The following is a 19,957-nucleotide window of genomic DNA, read 5'->3' as shown; positions in this document are numbered from 1 at the left end:
ATTTAAGTTCTTTTAGTCATGTTCTTTCTCTGTCAACCAAGAAAACACTTCAGTGGAAAGGTTATTTATCTGATATAGATCATTTTGCTTTTCTAGCCTATTGGAAAGTGTTGCAGGAGTCTTACGTCTCTGGGTCTGATACTTTGAAGATCATAAGTCTGTCAGCTCTTCTCTCCCATGCAGCCCTTCCCTGTTTCATATTCCTATGATGGCATGATGTTGTTCTAACCTTCTATGTCCCAACACAGAAGTGGATGATCTCAGTATCCCTTAGTATTACACTAGGGGCTTAAGAATGGCCAGAACAAAAAAAATGATTCTGAAGTGAAACCACTAATGATTGAGATGCATCAAGACCAGATCATCTGGCATGACATTCCGTTTTCTGTAAGGCAAAACCAACACCCTGACTTAGAAATCTTGAGAATTGGCAGGAGAGCAGTGGCAGTAGTTGTCCTATGGAGGGAGCCATGTCCAGTATCCATTTGAGACCCTGTCCTTGAACTAACTAATATGCTTGGTAGAAGTCACCTTCACTTCCTATAGAATCCCATATGCCACATACCTTCAGAATTGAGCTGCTAGAACAAGTTCTTGTCACCTTCAGTTTTGGTGGACAATTGAATATGCTCACCTAATCTTCATTCAATTAGCTTCTTGCCTGATTGCCCTGTAAGGTGGGATTTAGAGAAAGAGCAACTCTATTTCTTGTCTAAACAAATAACTAAGAAAATTTTCTTTCAAAGAGTAGCTTCACCTCTTTAAGTTAGGTTGACACATCTAAACTTTTCACACTGTCATTGCTTAGTAGCTAATAAAAAAAACCTGGGTATAAAACAAGAAGCATATTAATTTACCTAAACAAAAACTTGACTCAGCTGAAGTCTGGCCACTCTTAGAGGGACTTGGCTGACCACGGGACTGGATATAGAAATCTGTTTGTAGAGAGGAGACCTCCTGTGAAGCCTGTTGTGGACCACTGGGGGATTGTCTTTACAGTGTCATCCATGAACACATACAGTAAAAGTAGTAGGAAAGGTATAGCTTGCTCTCTGTTTCTCTCCCCTCTCTCCTCTGTTCCCTCCTCTCCTCCCCCTCCCTCCCCTGAGCCCCAGGCAGCAGTGTCTAGATCATTCTGTGCTAGAGGACTTTTCCTGACTTACTTTTTTAAAATACTAATTCTAGTTTTAATTAACATGGAACATATGGGTTTTATTTTTACGCTATATTTATACATATATATATATATATATATATTTATTATTGTGTCTTGGTCATATTTATTTCCCTGCTACCTTTCCCTACTCCTCCTTCCCCCAATAGACCCTATTCTAGTTTCATGTTGCATATATGTATGTTGTATGGTTTAATACAAATTCCACATCTGAAAAAAAGTGTGATATTTTGTATTTATTTTCCCAAATTATCCTTTCTTGTTACCCCATCTCTTTTTATAACTCTTCTTTCCCCTCAGTCCCCCTTCTACTTTTATGTCATGTATATTTATGTATATATGCATTTATATTTAAATCTAGTTTACATGTATGAGAAAAAACATATTTTGTGTCTCTGAGTCTGGCTTGTTTTGCTTATCATGATCTTTAGTTCTAGCAATTTTACTACAAGTGACATAATTTCATTCTTCATCATGACTAAATAAAACTTCATTGTGGGGGCTGGAGAGATTACTCAGTGGTTAAGAGCTCTTGCTGTTCTTGAAGAGGACTCAGATTAGATTCCTAGCACCCGTATGGTGGTTGTCAACCATCAAGAGAATCTGGCTCCCTTTTCATTACTCCATGAGCACCAGGAACACACACAGTGCTTCTTATGTACCTTCAGGCAAAATACTTAAACACATGAAATAAAAATAAATCTTTAAAAAGTGCATTGTATATAAATAGCACATTTTCTTCTCGAATCACTTGCCTTTAAGTTTTAAGTTGGTATATAAATTATGGTACTTTTTTGTGTGGTTTTTCGAGACAGGGTTTCTCTGTGTAGCTTTGCACCTTTCCTGGAACTCACTTGGTAGCCCAGGCTGGCCTCGAACTCATAGACATCCACCTGCCTCTGCCTCCCAAGTGCTGGGATTAAAGGCATGGGCCCAGCTGGCACTTCTTTATAAAAATAATTTATTTTGATTTTTTATTTATGTGTATGATGGGAGTGGTACATGCATCTGACCTGTGGAGGCCAGAAAAGGGCTTCAGATTCTCCTGGAGCTGGAGTTATAGGCAGTTGTGAACTACCTGACGTGGGTACTGGGAACCAAACATGGATCTTCCGCAAAGCAGTGCACACTCTAAAACACTGAGCCATCTCTCCAGATGCATTATGGCACTTTCTTGCTCTAGTCCCTTTCTCCCATATTATCTTGATCTATTCATCTATTAATAGGTATCTAGGGTGGTTGCCTATCTTGGCTATTGTAAATACTGTAGCTGTAAACATGGATGTGCAAGTATCCTTGTGTTATGCTAACTAGAGTCCTCCAGGTATGTGCACACTACTGACAAAACTGGACCATTCATATGCTTGATGTAGTTTTCTTTATTTTGAGGAATCTTCATTTTAACTTCCATAGTGGCTATACCCATTTTCATTTCTGGTAACAGTATGAAAGGGGGTCCTTTCCCCAACATCCTTGCCAGCATTTGTTGTAATTTGTTTTCTTAATGATAGCCAATCCTCTTATGGTATGATAGAATTACAATGAAGCTTTAATTGGCATTTCCTTAATGGCTAGGGATATTGAATATTTTACAAATATTTATTGGCCATTTCTAGTTCTTCCTTTTGAGAATCATCTGTTTAATTCATTTGCCCATTAATTAATTGGATAATTGGGGTGAAGGGATGTTTAATTTTAGTAGTTCTTTATACGTTCTTGATATTAATCCCCTGTCAGTTGTATAGTTTGTGAAGATTCTCTCCCATTTTGTAGGCTGTCTCTTCACTCTGATAATTGTTTCCTTTGCTGTGAAGAAAGTTTTCAGTTGATAAGATATCATTTATCATATCTTGAGATTATTTAGTGAGCTATTGGAGTCCTTTCTGGAAAATCCTTGCCTATATCAAATCTTGACATATTTTTCATTAGGTTTTCCTCTAGAAGTTTTAGTTTTGCATCTTTTTTTTTTTTTTTTTGGTTTTTCGAGACAGGGTTTCTCTGTGTAGCTTTGCGCCTGTCCTGGAACTCACTTGGTAGCCCAGGCTGGCCTCGAACTCACAGAGATCCGCCTGGCTCTGCCTCCCGAGTGCTGGGATTAAAGGCATGCGCCACCACCGCCCGGCTAGTTTTGCATCTTAAGTTGAGATCTTCGATCTATTTTTAACATTTTGTGCAGAGTGAAAACTAGGATCTAGTTTCATTCTTCTATGTGTGAATATCCAGTTTTCCCAAATGCTCTACTGGGTTTTTAATTCAGGTTGGCCATCTCATTGGTCACTGTTGGTCAGTTTTCCAGATTGGTCTAGTCATCTAATCAGATGTAGAGTCATCCTGAACTAAAGAGATCAAGGGTTTAGATTCCCTTCTTCCCATCCTTCCTTCTTATAAGCCCACATGGTAGAACATACGGAAGGGACAAGAAAGAATATGCCCTGCCTTTCCCCAACCTCTGTTGGTTACCAGTGATATTCAGGAGAACCACAGCTTAGTAGGCACTATTCGGTTCTAGTATTTTGAACACTGTTTTTCTAGTGTTACTAAACTTTATTTCCCTTGCTTTCTCATGCTCAACTTTTTGTCTGTAAACAGTTGTTCCAACAGTGTGGTCCTACTAGTAGCAGCACCTGAAAAGTAGTTATAAATGTAAATTCTCGGGCTAGGTGTAATTCAGTGGTTACTTAACATGTACAAGGCCTTGAGTTCTAATCCTCAGTACTGCCAAAAATAAATGTAAGGCACTATCCTCAGATTACTGAGAAAACCTAGGAGTAAATCCCAAATCCTTTGTGGGGTTCTGATGCATCCACACTGAAGTTTGAAAGCCACTGTTCTAAACTATCTTATTAATCTTCTTTCAAATTCAGATTCATTTAACACTGATTAAAGACTTAACCACCTCAGGTACTAGTTCTAGCCATTAATCTTGTATGACATGGTGATGTAAGTAATATCATCTTCGTTTTATAGGTGAGGAAATTGAAGCCCAGAAATGTAAAATGGTTAGAGGGCTAAAAAGTGGGTCACAAATCTACTCAAAGTTCAAAAGAACAAGATTCCAGTGTTGTAATCTGGAGCAGCTCAAAAAATTGAGGATGGTTAGCATGAATAGATTTTCTAAAGCTTTTTTTTGGCCTAAGTTTTCCAGGGGCATGTCTGGCTTTAGGAGAGCAAGCAGTCCTTTATAATTCTGCCTCTTAGATAGCTGCTCAGTAACAAGGCTGGCTTCAGTGGTCTTTGTTCTGACTGTGTCCCTTAGTAGATTAGTGGCTGTCTTATGAGGTTCTTCTGACATGTGGAAAATGTACCAAAACTCATCCTGAACTAAATTTATTCTAGGGTGAAGTTTTTAAAACAAATTAGGTTGCTAGTTAAATACTTATTGTTAATTTAATATAATGAAACAGTATTTTGTCTCAGTCTCTGGTAGCCATATTTCGCTCATTTGGTGGTATAGCTCTGTTCCCTCCAAGTTGCAACTTTTATCTGGAAAACCACCAGTGTTCGTCATCAGAACTTCATGGCCAAGATCATCAGGATAGGACATCCAAGAAATGCACACTCATGGTTGGAGAGAGCCTGACCCCATACTAGAACACTGATGCTTAAGTCATGATTACTCAGCTTTTGCTATCCTAAATTAATTTTTCTTACTTGTTTTTATTAAGCCACAAAAATCCCAGCTACATATTTGGACCAATAGAGGGTTAGTCTAGTCCCAGAGCACTGCAGTGTAATGACCAGCCTTACCTCAGGCTTCTCCAGTAGAGGGAAGGAGAGGAGCTGGTATTTGCATTGAGGTAGGTGGGGGGTGCAGAATTAGAACATCTTTGCTTCACTGTCAAGAACAACTTTATGAAAGTAACACTTTGGTTAATATGGGTAATCTGATAAATCCTCCTTTAAGAGAGTAGCCTGGCAACTGTTTTTATTTTCTAGTTAAAAATTACTTAGTTTTTGCCACCACCCCACCTACACACACACACCTAACTGTGTCAAGGCATTGGGTGTTTTATTTTGTAGCCAGAATTTCTGTACCCTTGTCAAATCTTGGACTATGCAGTATTACCGTAAGATATGAGCAGACAAGTATTACAATGTAGAAAAGAAGCTCAAAGATGAAAATGGGGCTTTATAAAATATGTTTCAAAGTCAAGTCTTTCAAAAGGCTGAAAATTCAAATTATACTTCAATTTATTTTTTTTCATGTTTTCAATTAGAAAGACTTACATTTGGTACTGGGACCAAATTTCAGTTCTCTTAACCAAATTTGAGACAGGCTTGAAAGAGTTAATGCTTATTGAGCATTATTCATAAGCAAATCAAGAGCTGGCATAGCAACAGCCTCTCCCCAGGGAGGAGAAGGGAGGAGACAGGACAGGACAGTGTTCACTGTCTGTGGCTGGAGAAGTCAGCACTAGCCTAGCTGTATTGTTTACTCTCCACTCACCAAAAGGCACTGGTGTGGTGAAGAGAGCACACATGCCTGGGTTTGGGATGCTGAGTACAGAAAGCCCCATTTCGTGATTCGTCCAGAGCACTGAGGCGTCAGTGCAGTACAGCTGAGTGATTGATACTGTTTTCTGTTAATAGTCTATGCTTTTTGCTTTGGGGGATTTGGGCAGGAACGCCTGGAAGCAATGATGCGCCGGTCCCTGGAGCGCACACAGCAGTTAGAGCTGAAGAAGAAGTGTTCCTGGGCAGGATCATCAGCCTCAGGGCCTGCAGGACGTGATGGTGAGTCTAATGCTATCTCTGCATTGCAGGGCCTCTGTGGGGAGATCATGAGCATAACTGGATGTCCGCAGGATTGAAAGATGTTGTGTACAGCTCTACAGGCACCTTTTCAGATGCTTAAATTGCCACGCTTCCTGTGTGTATATGCGTTTCTCATAAAGGGAGCTGCTATTCTTCCTGCTATCAGATAGTTGAAGCATGAATACTGGACTTTAGGAAAGAGCAAAAGAAAAGCAAAGAAAACAAATGCAGAGCATGGTAGCTGCACTAAGCACGCAGGTCCAAAACTAATCTCATTTCAGGAGAGGGAAATGGCAGGAGACACAGTCACAGCTCTAGATGTGACTGGAAAAGGCACAGCAGTTACTCTCTAAGAAGGGCTGGGCATTTTCCTTCTTCATTATGATTTTTTGTTGCTCTTTTGATTTCATTTTAAAGCAACTTATTTACATCATTATCCAATTCATAATTATCTTTAAATTTTCAAATGCCTAGATGTATGGATTATTACTAATATCAGGATGACCGTTTCCTCTTTTCAGTGTCATAGTATGTCTCAGTGATCTCAGTATTCTGTTATGCAGGAGTTGTATACTAGCTCTTTCTGAGAGCAGATGTTTAAGTTACCATCTCTTGACTCTGCCATCTTGTTCTTTTAATCATTTGACAGTGAATACACCTTTTCTTTTTTCTTTTGAGAAGGCAATAACTAATTTGTTACTTTTCTAATTTCTTTATTAGAAACTAAAGTGCAACAACAAATTGGAACTTTTTCTTTTACCTCTCTTTGCTCTGATTTTTTTCTGTGTAGGTGAATCAGAAAATACCCCACCCCTTCCTCTAACTTTAGCAGCCAGCACCCTCCCTTCGGACACAGGGACCACTACAGCTGCTGCCGAGTCCACCAACGGTATACCCGAGCATCACCATACCATAGTGTTTTGTGATAACCATTCTGATCACCCTCCTCCATCACTGTGTCTGTCTCAAGTACTTTCACAATTGAGTTCTTAGTCTGACCTGTCATGACTTTTTCTCTAGAGCTGTGAACGACATGCCCATATGTTTTTGTTCTTAGAGCTGCATGCCTTGTATCTTAGTGTCCTGGAGACATTTCATCCTCAGCTCATTAACTTCTGCCTTAAAAAAATCTCATCAGTATTTGACTTTTGTACATTTAGACTTTTAACAGTCTCATTGGTCATCTGGTTTTAGGTATCAAGTAGCAAGACATTTCATTGCTTCTGGTGAAAACCCAGAAATCACACAGATTTCTAAATAGAATACTTGGACTTGGTTAATGTGATGGATTTCTGGAAAAGTGTTTGAGAGCTAGTGGTAGGAAATTTATCAGTATTAACATGGAGAATCCACATAATTAGACAACTTGGCTTTGTGCCTAACTCCATCTCGCTGTCTAAAAGGCTCTCTTTCACATGCAAACATGGAAAATTCTTATGTGTTGATTAAGAGCAAAACTTAGTTTGCATTTAGTCATGACTTTAGAATTACTATATATTTGGATGATAAACTGAAAATGAGAAATAGAAGGGATGTCATATTAACCAGCAATATAGAGAGTCATATTAATTGTAGGAATAAATATCTTTGATTTTTGGCTTTCCTCTGACACAGAATATCTTTATTGGTAGTTCTAAGTATCACAGATTTTGCTTTATGGGTTGAGATTTGGTCTTCCCGCATGGAAAGGTGAGAATAGAGTATTATTACCTAAGGTTAGTAACAAGGTGAGGTGAGTGACTCAGACATACAGTTTATGGGAATGGCAAAAATATCAAGATGAGATAATATTTTAATGCTATATTTTAAAAAATTAAACCACAGAACAATCTATGTTAAACAAAATAACAAATTGCCTCCCACTTTTCCTCTCTCCTCCTCCCCTGCTTCCCCAGGGAACCCATGGTGTTACCTATGCTAAGCAAACACTCCACCACTGAGCAACATCCCTGACCCAAATATGAATTTCTAGATACTAGTGCTGTGCCAAGCCATATCAGAGCCTGAGGCAAAGGAGGAAAAGTGTACAGTTATATACATGGTTTATAATTTCTAGTGTTTGCTTATTTTTCCAGAAAGTTAAAGTAATTAAAATATAAAGAGTGAGAGTGTTGAAATGTAAAACATCATTTCAAGAATAAGCATTTTATGTATCCTCAATTAAAATATGATATATTTTGATTTTAGCTTAATTAAAATGATTTAAGATTGCCCCTTGGTCAGCAGAAATTGCCCCTTGGTCAGCCGTGTACAAGGAATTCTCTCATTTGAAAATAAGTCAAATTTTGAACATCGTAGGGGTTAGCTTCCTCAACGGCAACACATGCATAGTTTTACTTTGGCCTTGGGTTCGGACATAGCTTCACAGGCACTGTCACTACTTTTCTGTTGGTTGTAATGATCTCATTTAGAAGCCAGTCTGAAACAATGACTGGAACATGAGAACACCAAATCTAGGGTCAGATGTTTAAAGCCTTACTCTACTGTTAAAGCATTTGCAGAAGAGCCAGTTTGATGTTGTCTCTTACAACTAGGACAATCAGCAACTGCCGGAGTTAGTGCTACTTTAAACACAACTCCTTGCATTACAAATTACATTCTTTTTCCAACCTGAGCCTCAAATAACCTTCAGGAACAGTTTTGTTCCAGCACAGAGGCTTTTAGTCAAGGTGCTAGATATTTCTAGGAACAGTTGTCCCTGAGTCTAGGTTAGTTTTGTTTTTGTTTGGTGCAGATATATTTAAAAGTCTTTGGACACAAGAAAACACTAGGTGGAATTAGTATCGTTTTAGTATTAGTATCATTCAGTATCTGAGTGAGTTTGAACATTTAAATTAAAGAGAAGAGCACAGTGAAAAAATTGCAAACCAGTGGTTGCTGTAGCCTGGACATTTCCAGATTAAGATAATGGAAGCCATGTGCCGTGCTGCAGTGGAGCACCACTGGATGTGTGTGGATGAGGACAGGAAGGACACTTTTGAGATTTGATTTCACAGGCTACAGTGATATGAAAATCAATGTCTTTAATGCATTTCTCTGCAGCATGTGACAAACTTTCAACATCAACCATGAATTTGCCAAAGCAGACGGAGCCTCCTATGAGTAAACGCCTGTCTTCATCCACCGTGGCAATATCTTATTCCCCAGACCGAGGCAAGTGAATAGGTAGACCTTGTCTCTCCAGTTTGCTTCTTTCTGGTGTGAATGTCTTAGCAGTTCCCTTTGTGAAAGCTTCCTCTCAAGCCTTCTGTAAACAATACCACTGTCCTAACCTCTAGGGTCTGGCTAACAGGACTTTGGAAAGTGGTATTGTTCCATAAGGAAAGGTCATTATTGATTGATAGGAATTGATAATCTTCCAGTCTGCAAGAACCTATTTCACAGAGCAAAGAGGAGGGTTTTTTATTTTGTTTTTAAAGTACCTGCTGGATCAATGATGTAATATAATTGATTAGCCAGAAAGAGCAGAATTGATTAGTTAAAGTTATCTGGGGGACTTGATAACATGGAAAAAATGGGACCCTGAAGTCATTCATGGTTTGTAGGCCTGCCTATTTTATAAATGAAAACAGAAGTACAGAAATAATATGAGGATTTTTTTCATTTATTTTACATACCAGCCACAGTTTCTCCTCCAACCTCTCCCGTTCTCTCCTCCCATCTTCTGTCTAGCACCATTCAGAAAGGGGAAGAAAGAGTCAACAAAACATGGCACATCAAGTTGAGGGAGGACCGAACTCCTCCCCCTGCTTCAAGGCTGGGCGAGGCATCCCAGCATGAAGAATAGTTTCCAAAAAGCCAGCTCATGCTCCAGGCACAAGTCCTGACCTCACTGCTGGGGCCCCACAAACAGACCAAGCTACACAACTGTCACCCACATGTGGAGGGTCTAGGTCGGTCTCATGCAGGCTTCCTAACTGTGGGTCCAGAGCCTGTGAGTTCCCACTAGCTCAGGTCAGCTGTCTTTGTGGGTTCCCCCATCATGATCTTGACCCCCCATGCTCATAGAATCCCTCTTCTCTCTTTGACTGGACTCCTGGAGCTCAGCCTGGTGCCTGGCTGTGGGTCTCTGCATCTGCTTCCATCAGTTACTGGATGAAGGCTCTCTGATGACAATTAGGGTATTCACCAATCTGATTACAGGGGAAGGGCAGTTCAGGCACCCTCACCACTATTGCTAGTAGTCTAAGCTGGGGTCATCCTTGTGGATTCCTGGGAATTTCCCTAGCACCAGGTTTCTACCTAACCCCATAATAGCTCTCTCTATCAAGATATCGCCTACATTCCTCTCCCCCTCAGTCCATCTCCAACTCGACCAACCCTATCCCTCATGTTCCCATCCCCCCATCCCCTCCCTGCCAGCCCCCACCCCCCAGTTTACCCAGGAGATCTCATCTCTTTCCTCTTCCCAGGGAAATCTATGTGGAGGACTCTTTTTTTAAAAAGGAAAAGCATGAAGGACCTTTCCAGGCAGTGCTTTGATTTGGGAGACAGTGTATATATAGAGGGACACATACCATTTTCAGAACCTGAGTAGATGTAACAGCATCTGTGTTCTAATGGAGGCTCAGAAGAGTCATGGGAGGCCTGAATTTTTGCCTTTTATTGTACATAGGTTGAAAAAGAGGGGGTCTTCCTTGTGTACCATGCATATCCTAAAGCACCAACAAAGGAAAGTCAGGTACTAGAAGACAATTGAGGTTGTCAGGTCATCACCAAGGGATGATCAGTAGGTTTGTGACTTGGAAGAGGGTGGTGGGCCTTCTGGTTGTCATTCACTGGCATTGACTTTATCCCTCCATCCAGAGGCATGCTATGTGTAGCAGAGTCCCCGTAAGTGTCACAATGCTGCTGATTTCTGATGCCCATTCATGGTAACCAATGGAAACATGGAAGGAAGGAAGACTTTAAAGAGAAAACACTTAGCACTTTTAACTCTATGGCTATTCCTTTAGCAGACATATTCTGTATTTTCTCAAATTCATTTCTTTGCATTGATGAACATGCATCGATAAACATGCTTTATCATGATTGACAACTAAATTATCTGCTTGTGTATTCTAAATTGAAAAATTTTAATCTCCATACCATTTAATAAATAGGTATCCAAACAATATCCATTGTCATATATTATAGCCCCAAACCAAAACATTTTAGTTATTGTATTTTATTTTATTTTTCCTATTCATTTTTTGAGTTTTCCGTTGTCATTTTCATGTAGATTTTTTAGGCAGAATTTCATTCAGTTCAGACTGGCCTTGAGTTTCTGAGATTACTACCTCCACTCCCAAATGCTAGGTGTAAACCATCACATCCAGTGGTCACTGAATTTGGGAATTTGGGATCATGAATCCACCTACTACCTTTCATTAAAGCTGATAATTGGTTGGCTATTACTTTGGTGCTGTTTGTGTAATTTTGCCCTTAAAATAGTTTAAAAAGATAGGGAAGCATTTATTTTTGTAATGTTACAGGATGGCACTTTTCGTTTAAAAAATGAGTGTTTTAAAATATTTCTTTTTATAGATTTTTAATATTTAATTTTTTAAATTTTTTATTGAAAATAGATTCTTCTCTCACATATTACATCCTAACCACAGTTTCCCCTCCTTCCACTCCTTTCAGCTCCCTCTGACCTCCCCTCTCCCTGAGAGCCCCTTCTCCTCTGTTTCCTCTTCAGAAAAGAGCAGGCCTCCAAGGGAGCCGAAAATGAGGTGGTTTTTGTTTTTGTTGGTACAATCCTTCCTTTTCTAATGTTAAACGTACTTAGTGAGTAATGAGGTCTATATAACTTTTGAAAGGGGGTCATTAATTTTCTTCAACTAACACAGGCCACTGTGCTTGTTTTCCTTTTGTTTTGCTTTGTTTTGTTTTTGAGACAGGCTCTTACTGTGTATCTCAGGCTAGCATCAAACTCAGGATTCTCCTGCTTCAGTCCCCAAATGCTGGGATTATAGGTGTTTACCATTACATATAGCTAAGGTCACTATAATAGTGTGTTAAATTAATTCTGGTTCCACAAGAGAATGAATGAACTTTCCTAAACTCTTAAGTGATATCTTACTTGCTTGATTTTACTAGGACAAACTCCAAAGCCATCCTTTGTTAGAATTATTTTTATTTCCACATTTGTTCTGCCACCAAAATGTTAAATGCTACCCTGTACTATCTTGTTTAAACATTATTTTCTTTTACTTTAATTCTGCTTTTTAAAAGTTTAGTTTAATTCCATCCCTCAGCTCATTGCATGCACCTTAGTTCCATGGAAACCTTCCTTGTTTAGAGACTGCTGATACCCACACAGGCCTCTTTAGCCAGAAACAGAAGTACATACATGCTCTCTGAGCAAGCAAGTGACTCAGGGAAAAGAGGGCAAGTTGTGAAGTCAAAGAAAATGCCTGAAACTGTTTTGATCAGCCTTGGATTCATTCCTGAATTTTTGCATTTTGCTTCTCATTTGCTGGCTTTATGAAATGCTTTCAATGGTTAATAGAATTTTCTGCCTGGCAGTATTTTGCTGTTGCTGTTCGTTTTAAAGTTGAATAATATATAGGTGAGTAAATTATTTTATGACTGGTGGCATGTGAATCAGGTAGAAAATCAACTTGATGGGCTATGGAAGTTAGTAGACTTTTCTTAGGAGATTGTTTGGAAAAGTAGCATATAGACCTTACTCCCTGGAGTGCCACAGCTGGATCTACCATTTTTTATTGCTCATATATAAAATGGGAGTTTTTGTTTTTTATTTATTGTAATGAAAGCTTTGTATGGTGATGAATGCATGTAATGCCAGCTATTCAGAGGCCAAATTAGGAAGATCATAAGTTTAAGGCCAGTCTGGGCAACATAGCAAGACCATGTTTCAAAAATTTAATATTAAATTATTATGAGGATTAAATGAGATCATAGTATAAATAAGATAACACATTGGTTGGCGCAGATTAATAACTCAAAAAATGTCTAGAGCTTTGCTGCTTAAAATATCCATGGATCAGCAATGGGAACTTTGTAGAAAAGCCAGCTCTGAGATCCTCCCTAACCTGCACGTTAAAGTCTTGACAAACACTGGCCTTCCTTTATCAAATACAATTAAATCATGATGTCAAGATTTAAGGCAAGCATTTTCTTCATTTGCCAATGAGCAGCACAATGTCCACATAAGGTAGAGTCTGGTCTCCATTCCAAAGATACAGTGTATTTGGTGAAAATTGCATCAAATTACATAGGGTCTATTCTTATTGTTTGTTTTGGGGGGGTGGAGGAAAAAACCTCATGCAGTCCAAGCTGGTCTCAAACTCATGATGTAGCTGAAGCTGGCCTTGAACTCCTGATCCTTCTGCCTCCATCTCCCATGTGTTGAGATTGCCAGTATATGTCACTATGTCTGGCTATAAAACCTCTTAAGTGGTTTGGATATGATTTGGCAATTCTGCTTTTGGATATAGAGCCAGAAAAATTAAAAACACTAGCAGCATTATTTACAGTAGCCACAAGTAGAAACAACTTGAAAAGACAAACGAAATGAAGTATTATGTAGACTATTATTCAGCTTTAAATGGGAAAGGAGTGCTGATAGATTATACCCAATAGATGAAGTTTGAAACTATTCTGAGTAAAAGAAAGCAGCCACAAAATACCATAAATTATATGATTCTGCTTATATAAAATGTCTGAAATAGATAAATCCATAGAAACAGAAAGTAGATCAATGTTTCACAAGGAGTAGGGGAGGGATGAAGGTTAGTGACTACTTAATGGGTAAAAGGTTTCATTTGGGAGCCTTAAAAGGACTAGGAGTTGTGGTTATAATTGTGGTTATGATTGTGAGTATAATAAAGTATCACTGAACTGGACATTTAAAGGGGGAATTATATGGTATGTTGATTCTACCTCAACAACCCCTAAATTCTTAGTTGGAAGTACCCTCATTTTGAGAAGGAGAAACATTTCAGGGATCCCTAAGACTAAGCCTGGGTTTGATGATTTGCTCAGAAGATTCAGCATACAGGTATACTCACTTCTTTTATTTATTATGATACAAGGATATGCAAAAACAATCCACAAAGGGGAAAACAACTAGGGACAAAGTCTAGGAAAGACAAGGCACAAGCTTGCAGAGCCTCTCCAGTATAGTCACTCAGGATGTGCTTCCTGGAGTTAAGACAAGAATGAATTGCCAACCAGGGAAGCTTGTTGAAGCTGAGTTTTTACAGGGTTCTGACCATGTCAACTCCTTGCGCAGTATGTATCAAAATTTTATACTCTTGAAGTGAAAGCAGATATTCAGATTGTTTTTTACATACAGTTAAGACACAATAAATCATCTGCTCACCAGCTATTGGTGGGAACCTTGACAAAGTCTTAAATTCCCAGGTATTGTTCAGAGACCAACCTTAGGAGCTGGCCTTTCCAAGAACAGTAGTTGAATCTGAGTGCTGTCTTCTGAAGAGTCTATAACCTTGACCCATTGCCATGGTGTCTTTAACCAGTGGGACCCACACAGAAGGATGAGGCAGACCTGTGGCATTGATCTTACTTATAACCTTTAGGTAACCTGGGCTTAGAAGTAGAATAAAATCCCATTAACCTTAAAAGGTATGTCTTAGCCAGATTGCTTCCTGTTCCTTCTGAATCTTTTTCACCTGGCCCCAGCACAGCTCTGGCCAGGAAGTTGAAGTTTACCTGACCACCTTCTAGGTCTGAGGCAATGTTATGACATTAAGGGCACATACAAGAAGTGCCATTCTTGAGGGCTCATGGGCTCCTATAGAAAACAAGAAGCTTAAGAGCTTCAGGGCACTTGCAGCAGGAGATTCATTATCAAGAGACACCCCCAATGTGACCTCCCTCTGTAGTGCCTCTCACCATGCCCCAGAGTGCTTAATACAGTGGGATTAATTCATTTCAGTCTGTGATGCCAGAGGGACTTCCTGAGGCTATCAGTCCCAAAGCCCCCTTCTGCTGGTGGTACTCTCATCTGCCTGATGAGTGTAGATAGTATATTAATGTGCTGTATTAAAACTATACCGAAATTGGCCCACCACGACTTCCTCAGTCATGCTGTTATGTGCAGTCTAGACCCAGAAATCCATGCTCATAGTGGCTTACACAGGTGTTATGGGAAGTTTCTTCTGGAAGAGAGAACTTCCAGGAGCAATTCTGGAAAACAAAGATCACAGGTATCTTTGACAGTACCCTCCATGTCACTACAAGCTGGGTTTTGTTTGTACTCTATTCAGCAGTCAAAACTTGATTTCTTGACTATTCACTGCACTTGCACAAGCCTCTTTTAAAAAGGCTAGAACATTTTTATAGATGGGAAAGGAAGAGGAGAAGAAAATAGAGACATTTTTAATTCAAAAAGACACACCATGTTTAGGTATTATTCAAAGTAAAATACTAAATTTTCAAAGGACTTAAAATAGGTTTATGTGACTTCCTATTTTTTAGCTTAATCATTTGTCCAGTGACCAGTGTAAAAAAAATCATTCTCTTTCTTGGGACAGTTACATAGAAGAAATAGTTTATCTTAGGTGTGTATATTAAGAAAAGGTAGAGTAAGTAGAGTCAGGTCCAAAGTCCATTATTAAAAACCATAGCTACTTTAAAAAATCAAACAGAGCCAGGCGGTGGTGGTGCACACCTTTAATCCCAGCACTGGGGAGGCAGAGCCAGGCGGATCTCTGTGAGTTCGAGGCCAGCCTGGGCTACCAAGTGAGTTCCAGGAAAGGCGCAAAGCTACACAGAGAAACCCTGTCTCGAAAACCCAAAAAAAAAAAAAATAAAATAATAAAATAAAAAAAATAAAAAAAAAATCAAACAGAAAACAGTAATGATGCATCTTGACAACCTTTCCCAGACTGTAGCTTTTACAAGAATGTACCCAGGCTCTGCATCAGAATTATAGCTTTGAAGAATGGCTTGGACTTTTTGGCTTGTGCCATCAGAGACCTGTCCCATGGACATTTATATGTAACCAAGGTGGTCCAACAGTATTCAGGATATTTCACAGTTTAGAGACCAAAAGAGGGGTGTATTTGCAGTAGTCTCTAGTTGAATTTTAAAACTCTAAAGTATATCTCTTCTGGAAGTTGATTCTTTTCGGGGCTTTTCAGTCTCTACTTTTAGACAAAAAAAAATCATATTAAAAAAAAATCAGTTTGAAACTTGTTCTGCTTTCAATACTCAGTTCCAACCCACCTACTGATAACAAAACCAAGAAAAGTTTCGGTTTTTTCCCCATTTCTATTGAAGGAGAAAACTGAAACCATTCCCCAACTGTTATTCTTACCTCAGTTTAGGTAGTATGGCCAAAAGTAGCCAAGGAATCCCCACTGAGGCAACACTCTTGGAGTTTCAGTAGTTATCTTCAAATTTTGTAGGCAACGTTCACCTCTTACATCTTGGCTGTTATACCGTGGTCAACAACTCCACAGCTACACAGATACCACAAGTTTACTCCTTTTCTCCACCTTTCCCAAACATTATATTTACTTTATTTTTATTTTTGTGAATTGGAGTCATTGCAGCAATTCCCACCTCTGATGGCAGAGGCCCTCAAGAACACCAATGTTTTGTGATTCATTAGTAGAACTCAAAGGACTCATAGCTCATGACTATGATTTATTATAGTAGCAAGATACACAACTAAGTTAGCAAAGGGAAGAGTGTATGAGAAGTATAGAGGAAAACAGGTGTAAGTTTCCAAGGCTCTCCTAAGACAGTCACGCAGGATATGCTTCGTATAACAATACACATAAAGTGTTGCCAACTGAGGAAGCACTCTAAAGATTCAATGCCTTGAGTTTTTAGTAGGAACTAGTCATGTAGACACCCTTTACTAAGCAAATACCCAAACTTCACACACTTAGAATGTATTATTTGCACAAACAATTTTTTAGTACTCACCAGTGAATGACACAAACCTTCCTAAACTCTAAGCTCCTAAATACTGGCCAAAGTGCAGTCTTGTAAGTAGACCTGCAAAGACAGTAGTCAGGACTTCTCTGTTCTTCCTGTGTAAAGAAACTGAGGCGTAGAAACATTAAGTAGCCTGCCCAAGGTATTCCAGCTATTAGATGGCAGTGAAAAGTCTGCCAAGCTCCAAAGTGCACTTTTAACCCCTTGAATGAACTTGACTCTTGAATCTTAGGAGTTTTATTTAAGATGAGATCTATTCTGTATAACATAGGAAAAGGATATTTCAAAAATATGGATTACACATTTAACATTTTTATATAGAAATATGTTCTTTTCAACCTCTGATTCTTCTGCCTTTTCCATCTGTGTTTCCTGTATTTTCTGGCTGTTATGTTGTAACTCTCTAGTATTCCATGCCTGTCTTCATGTAGCTCTCGGCAGCCCTCTCAAATCTTCATACAAGTCCTCTCCGACCCGGACCACTGAGAGGAAGAAGGGTATACCTACATCTGGCATGGGAGATGCTGGGAAGGGAGCAGTGGCAGGAGCAGAGCCTTCTCAGGTAGGTTTAAATGCCCTCTCTCACTTTTTTCTGTACTATAATTTGACAGTGTAATTGTTTCCACCCTTGACCTGGGGTCTTTGTTTCTGTCAGTCTCCAGGGACTGTTCAAAGGATACATTTGGTTTAACTTTTTTTTTTTGTTTTTTGAGACAGGGTTTCTCTGTGTAGCTTTGCACCTTTTCTAGATCTCACTCTGTAGACCAGGCTGGCCTCGAACTCAGAGATCTGCCTGCCTCTGCCTCCCGAGTGCTGGGATTAAAGGTGTGCACCACCACTGCCTACCTGGTTTAACTTTTTTTTTTTTTTTGGTTTTTCGAGACAGGGTTTCTCTGTGTAGCTTTGCGCCTTTCCTGGAACTCACTTGGTAGTCCAGGCTGGCCTCGAACTCACAGAGATCCGCCTGGCTCTGCCTCCCGAGTGCTGGGATTAAAGGCGTGCGCCACCACCGCCCGGCCTGGTTTAACTTTTTATCAAACTTTGGAAAATTATTATTTTGCATCTCCCTGAATCTTAATGCTTTGTAGCAGATTCCTAATGATACTGTTGTGATAATACAGCCTTTCTTTCAGAGTATACAAGTCAGAAGGATTATTGCAGGGGTCTTCTGATTCCTCAAGGCTCCGATTCTAAGAGTCTTGCCTCTGTATGCAACTAAAACTGAGGTTCTCGGTCAACCTTCACTCACAATAGCCTTTGAATTTTTTTTTTTTTTGGTTTTTTGAGACAGGGTTTCTCTCTGTAGCTTTGGTGCCTGTCCTGGAACTCGCTTTGGAGACCAGGCTGGCCTCGAACTCACAGAGATCCGCCTGGCTCTGCCTCCCGAGTGCTGGGATTAAAGGCGTGCGCCACCACCGCCCGGTGCCTTTGAATTTTTTTAAAATGTCATATGGACACTGTCAGTAAAATGACTGTTAAGCAGGTACCCTCAATTCTGTATATTTATTTAGAATTGTATATGTCATACTTATTTGTGTTATCGTTTGCTACATAGCAAAGTACCCTAAACCTTGGCAGATTAAATAAAAACAAATACGTCTTCACTCATAGCTTCCTTGGGTCTGAAACTGAGGGTAGCTCAATTGAGAGCTTGGTAGTTTTGGTACAGGGTCTTTCAGGAGGAATTAGTCAGAATGCTGACCAGGGCTATGTCATCTGAAAGCATGACTGGACCTCTTGTAAGACATCCATTACAGGGATGCTGGAGGACAGACAACCTCCGTTCCATACTACATAAGCCTCTCCACAAACCTGCTTATGAGTCCCAAATGGCTGACTTCTCCCAGAGCAAACAATCCAATGTTATAAAATGGAAGCTGCAATGCCTTTAATCTCCAATTTCTGAGTTAAGCCTTATGCAGGTCATTAAAAGCAAGTCACTGAGATTCAATAGGAAGAGAATTGAGCTCCACCCATTGAAGGAAGGAGGAGTATCAATTGCATTATCAGTTGTTGATACATAACAATTTATGTTAAAACTACTATATTACTATTTAGCATTTTTAGTTTCATTCATTATTTATCATTTGTAGTCTTGGAAGTCCAGGAACTTACATGTTACATAAATAGTCCACCACTTATCTTATATCTTCAGCTCTGTTGAACACCTTGTAATAACATATTTTTTTCAAATTCATGGTTGCCCTGAAATATTTAAAAATGGGAGTATTTATGACTCTTGGATTTTGCTGTAAAATGGATTATTTGTGGAGGAAGGTTGCTATTGTGGGGACCAAATGAGGACTTGTTACAGAAAAGTGTAGTAAGGAAAGAGGGTGGAGCTCTTTCTTCACGCCAGTCAGTAATGCTCATCCATTTCCTTCTACTAAGAGAATTAAGGGGAAAAATAGAAATATGTGTTTTGTACTCTGTATTATACCATGTATGCCTCACAGTTTACAACTCAGCATCTTGGATATTAAAATTACCTTCTTCTGGTAAAGGTTTTGTAATAAGTGTATATATTATGTTTATTTGAATTTATGTTTTAAATTATTTTATTTTGAGATTATAATTACATTATTTCTACCTTCCCTTTCCTCCTTCCAAGCCCTCCCATGTACTTCTCTTTGCTCTCTTTCAAATTCATAGCCTCTTTTTTCATTAGTTGTATATGTATATGTGTGTATGTATATTTATGTGTATATGTATGAATATATATGTATATATTCATATTAATTCCTAAATATATAACCAAGTATGAGAAGCTCTCTTTGGAATTGTTAATCAGGGTTATCCAAGAGACTCCCAAAACTTTATAGACTATTGTTGTTGGCCTTGGTTGCCCAACCCCACCCCCCCACCCTCCCGGAAGTGGAAGGTAAGTCCCTATTGCTGAAAACACTATGCACTTCAGACTCAGGACCCAGAGGCCTCTGAGCTAAAAGTGTATGTTTTTGTACCCTTTCCAGTTCCTATATGTTTAGGGCCATAATATGGTTATGCTGTTACCTCTTGATAAGTTAACAAAGTGTATGGCAGAGGATCTCCATGTTGAGACAAAAAAAAATTCCAACTTGATGACCTAAATGCAATGATCTCATGGTA

At 39.2% G+C, this 19,957-nt stretch overlaps 1 protein-coding gene across 5 annotated transcripts in view; it reads left to right on the top strand.

The window, feature by feature from the left end:
* Window positions 1-19,957, top strand: part of Map7d2 (MAP7 domain containing 2) — a 130,592-nt gene that overhangs the window by 70,767 nt on the left and 39,868 nt on the right. For 2 of the 5 annotated variants that reach the window (XM_052727860.1, XM_052727618.1), the window contains exons 4-7: window positions 5,797-5,908; window positions 6,720-6,818; window positions 8,972-9,082; window positions 17,281-17,411. In XM_052727860.1, the coding sequence (XP_052583820.1) occupies window positions 5,797-5,908; window positions 6,720-6,818; window positions 8,972-9,082; window positions 17,281-17,411 (453 nt within the window). The remainder of the gene's footprint in view (window positions 1-5,796; window positions 5,909-6,719; window positions 6,819-8,971; window positions 9,083-17,280; window positions 17,412-19,957) is intronic. The other 3 variants (XM_052727685.1, XM_052727779.1, XM_052727939.1) reach the window with 3 other exon arrangements.

The sequence above is a fragment of the Peromyscus californicus genome, unplaced genomic scaffold (assembly GCF_007827085.1).
Source record: "Peromyscus californicus insignis strain IS unplaced genomic scaffold, ASM782708v3 Scaffold_10__1_contigs__length_136768540, whole genome shotgun sequence".
NCBI classification, from domain to species: Eukaryota; Metazoa; Chordata; class Mammalia; order Rodentia; family Cricetidae; genus Peromyscus; species Peromyscus californicus.
The sequence above is the reverse complement of the archived record's forward strand: the minus strand, read 5'-3'. Positions and strand labels throughout refer to the sequence as shown.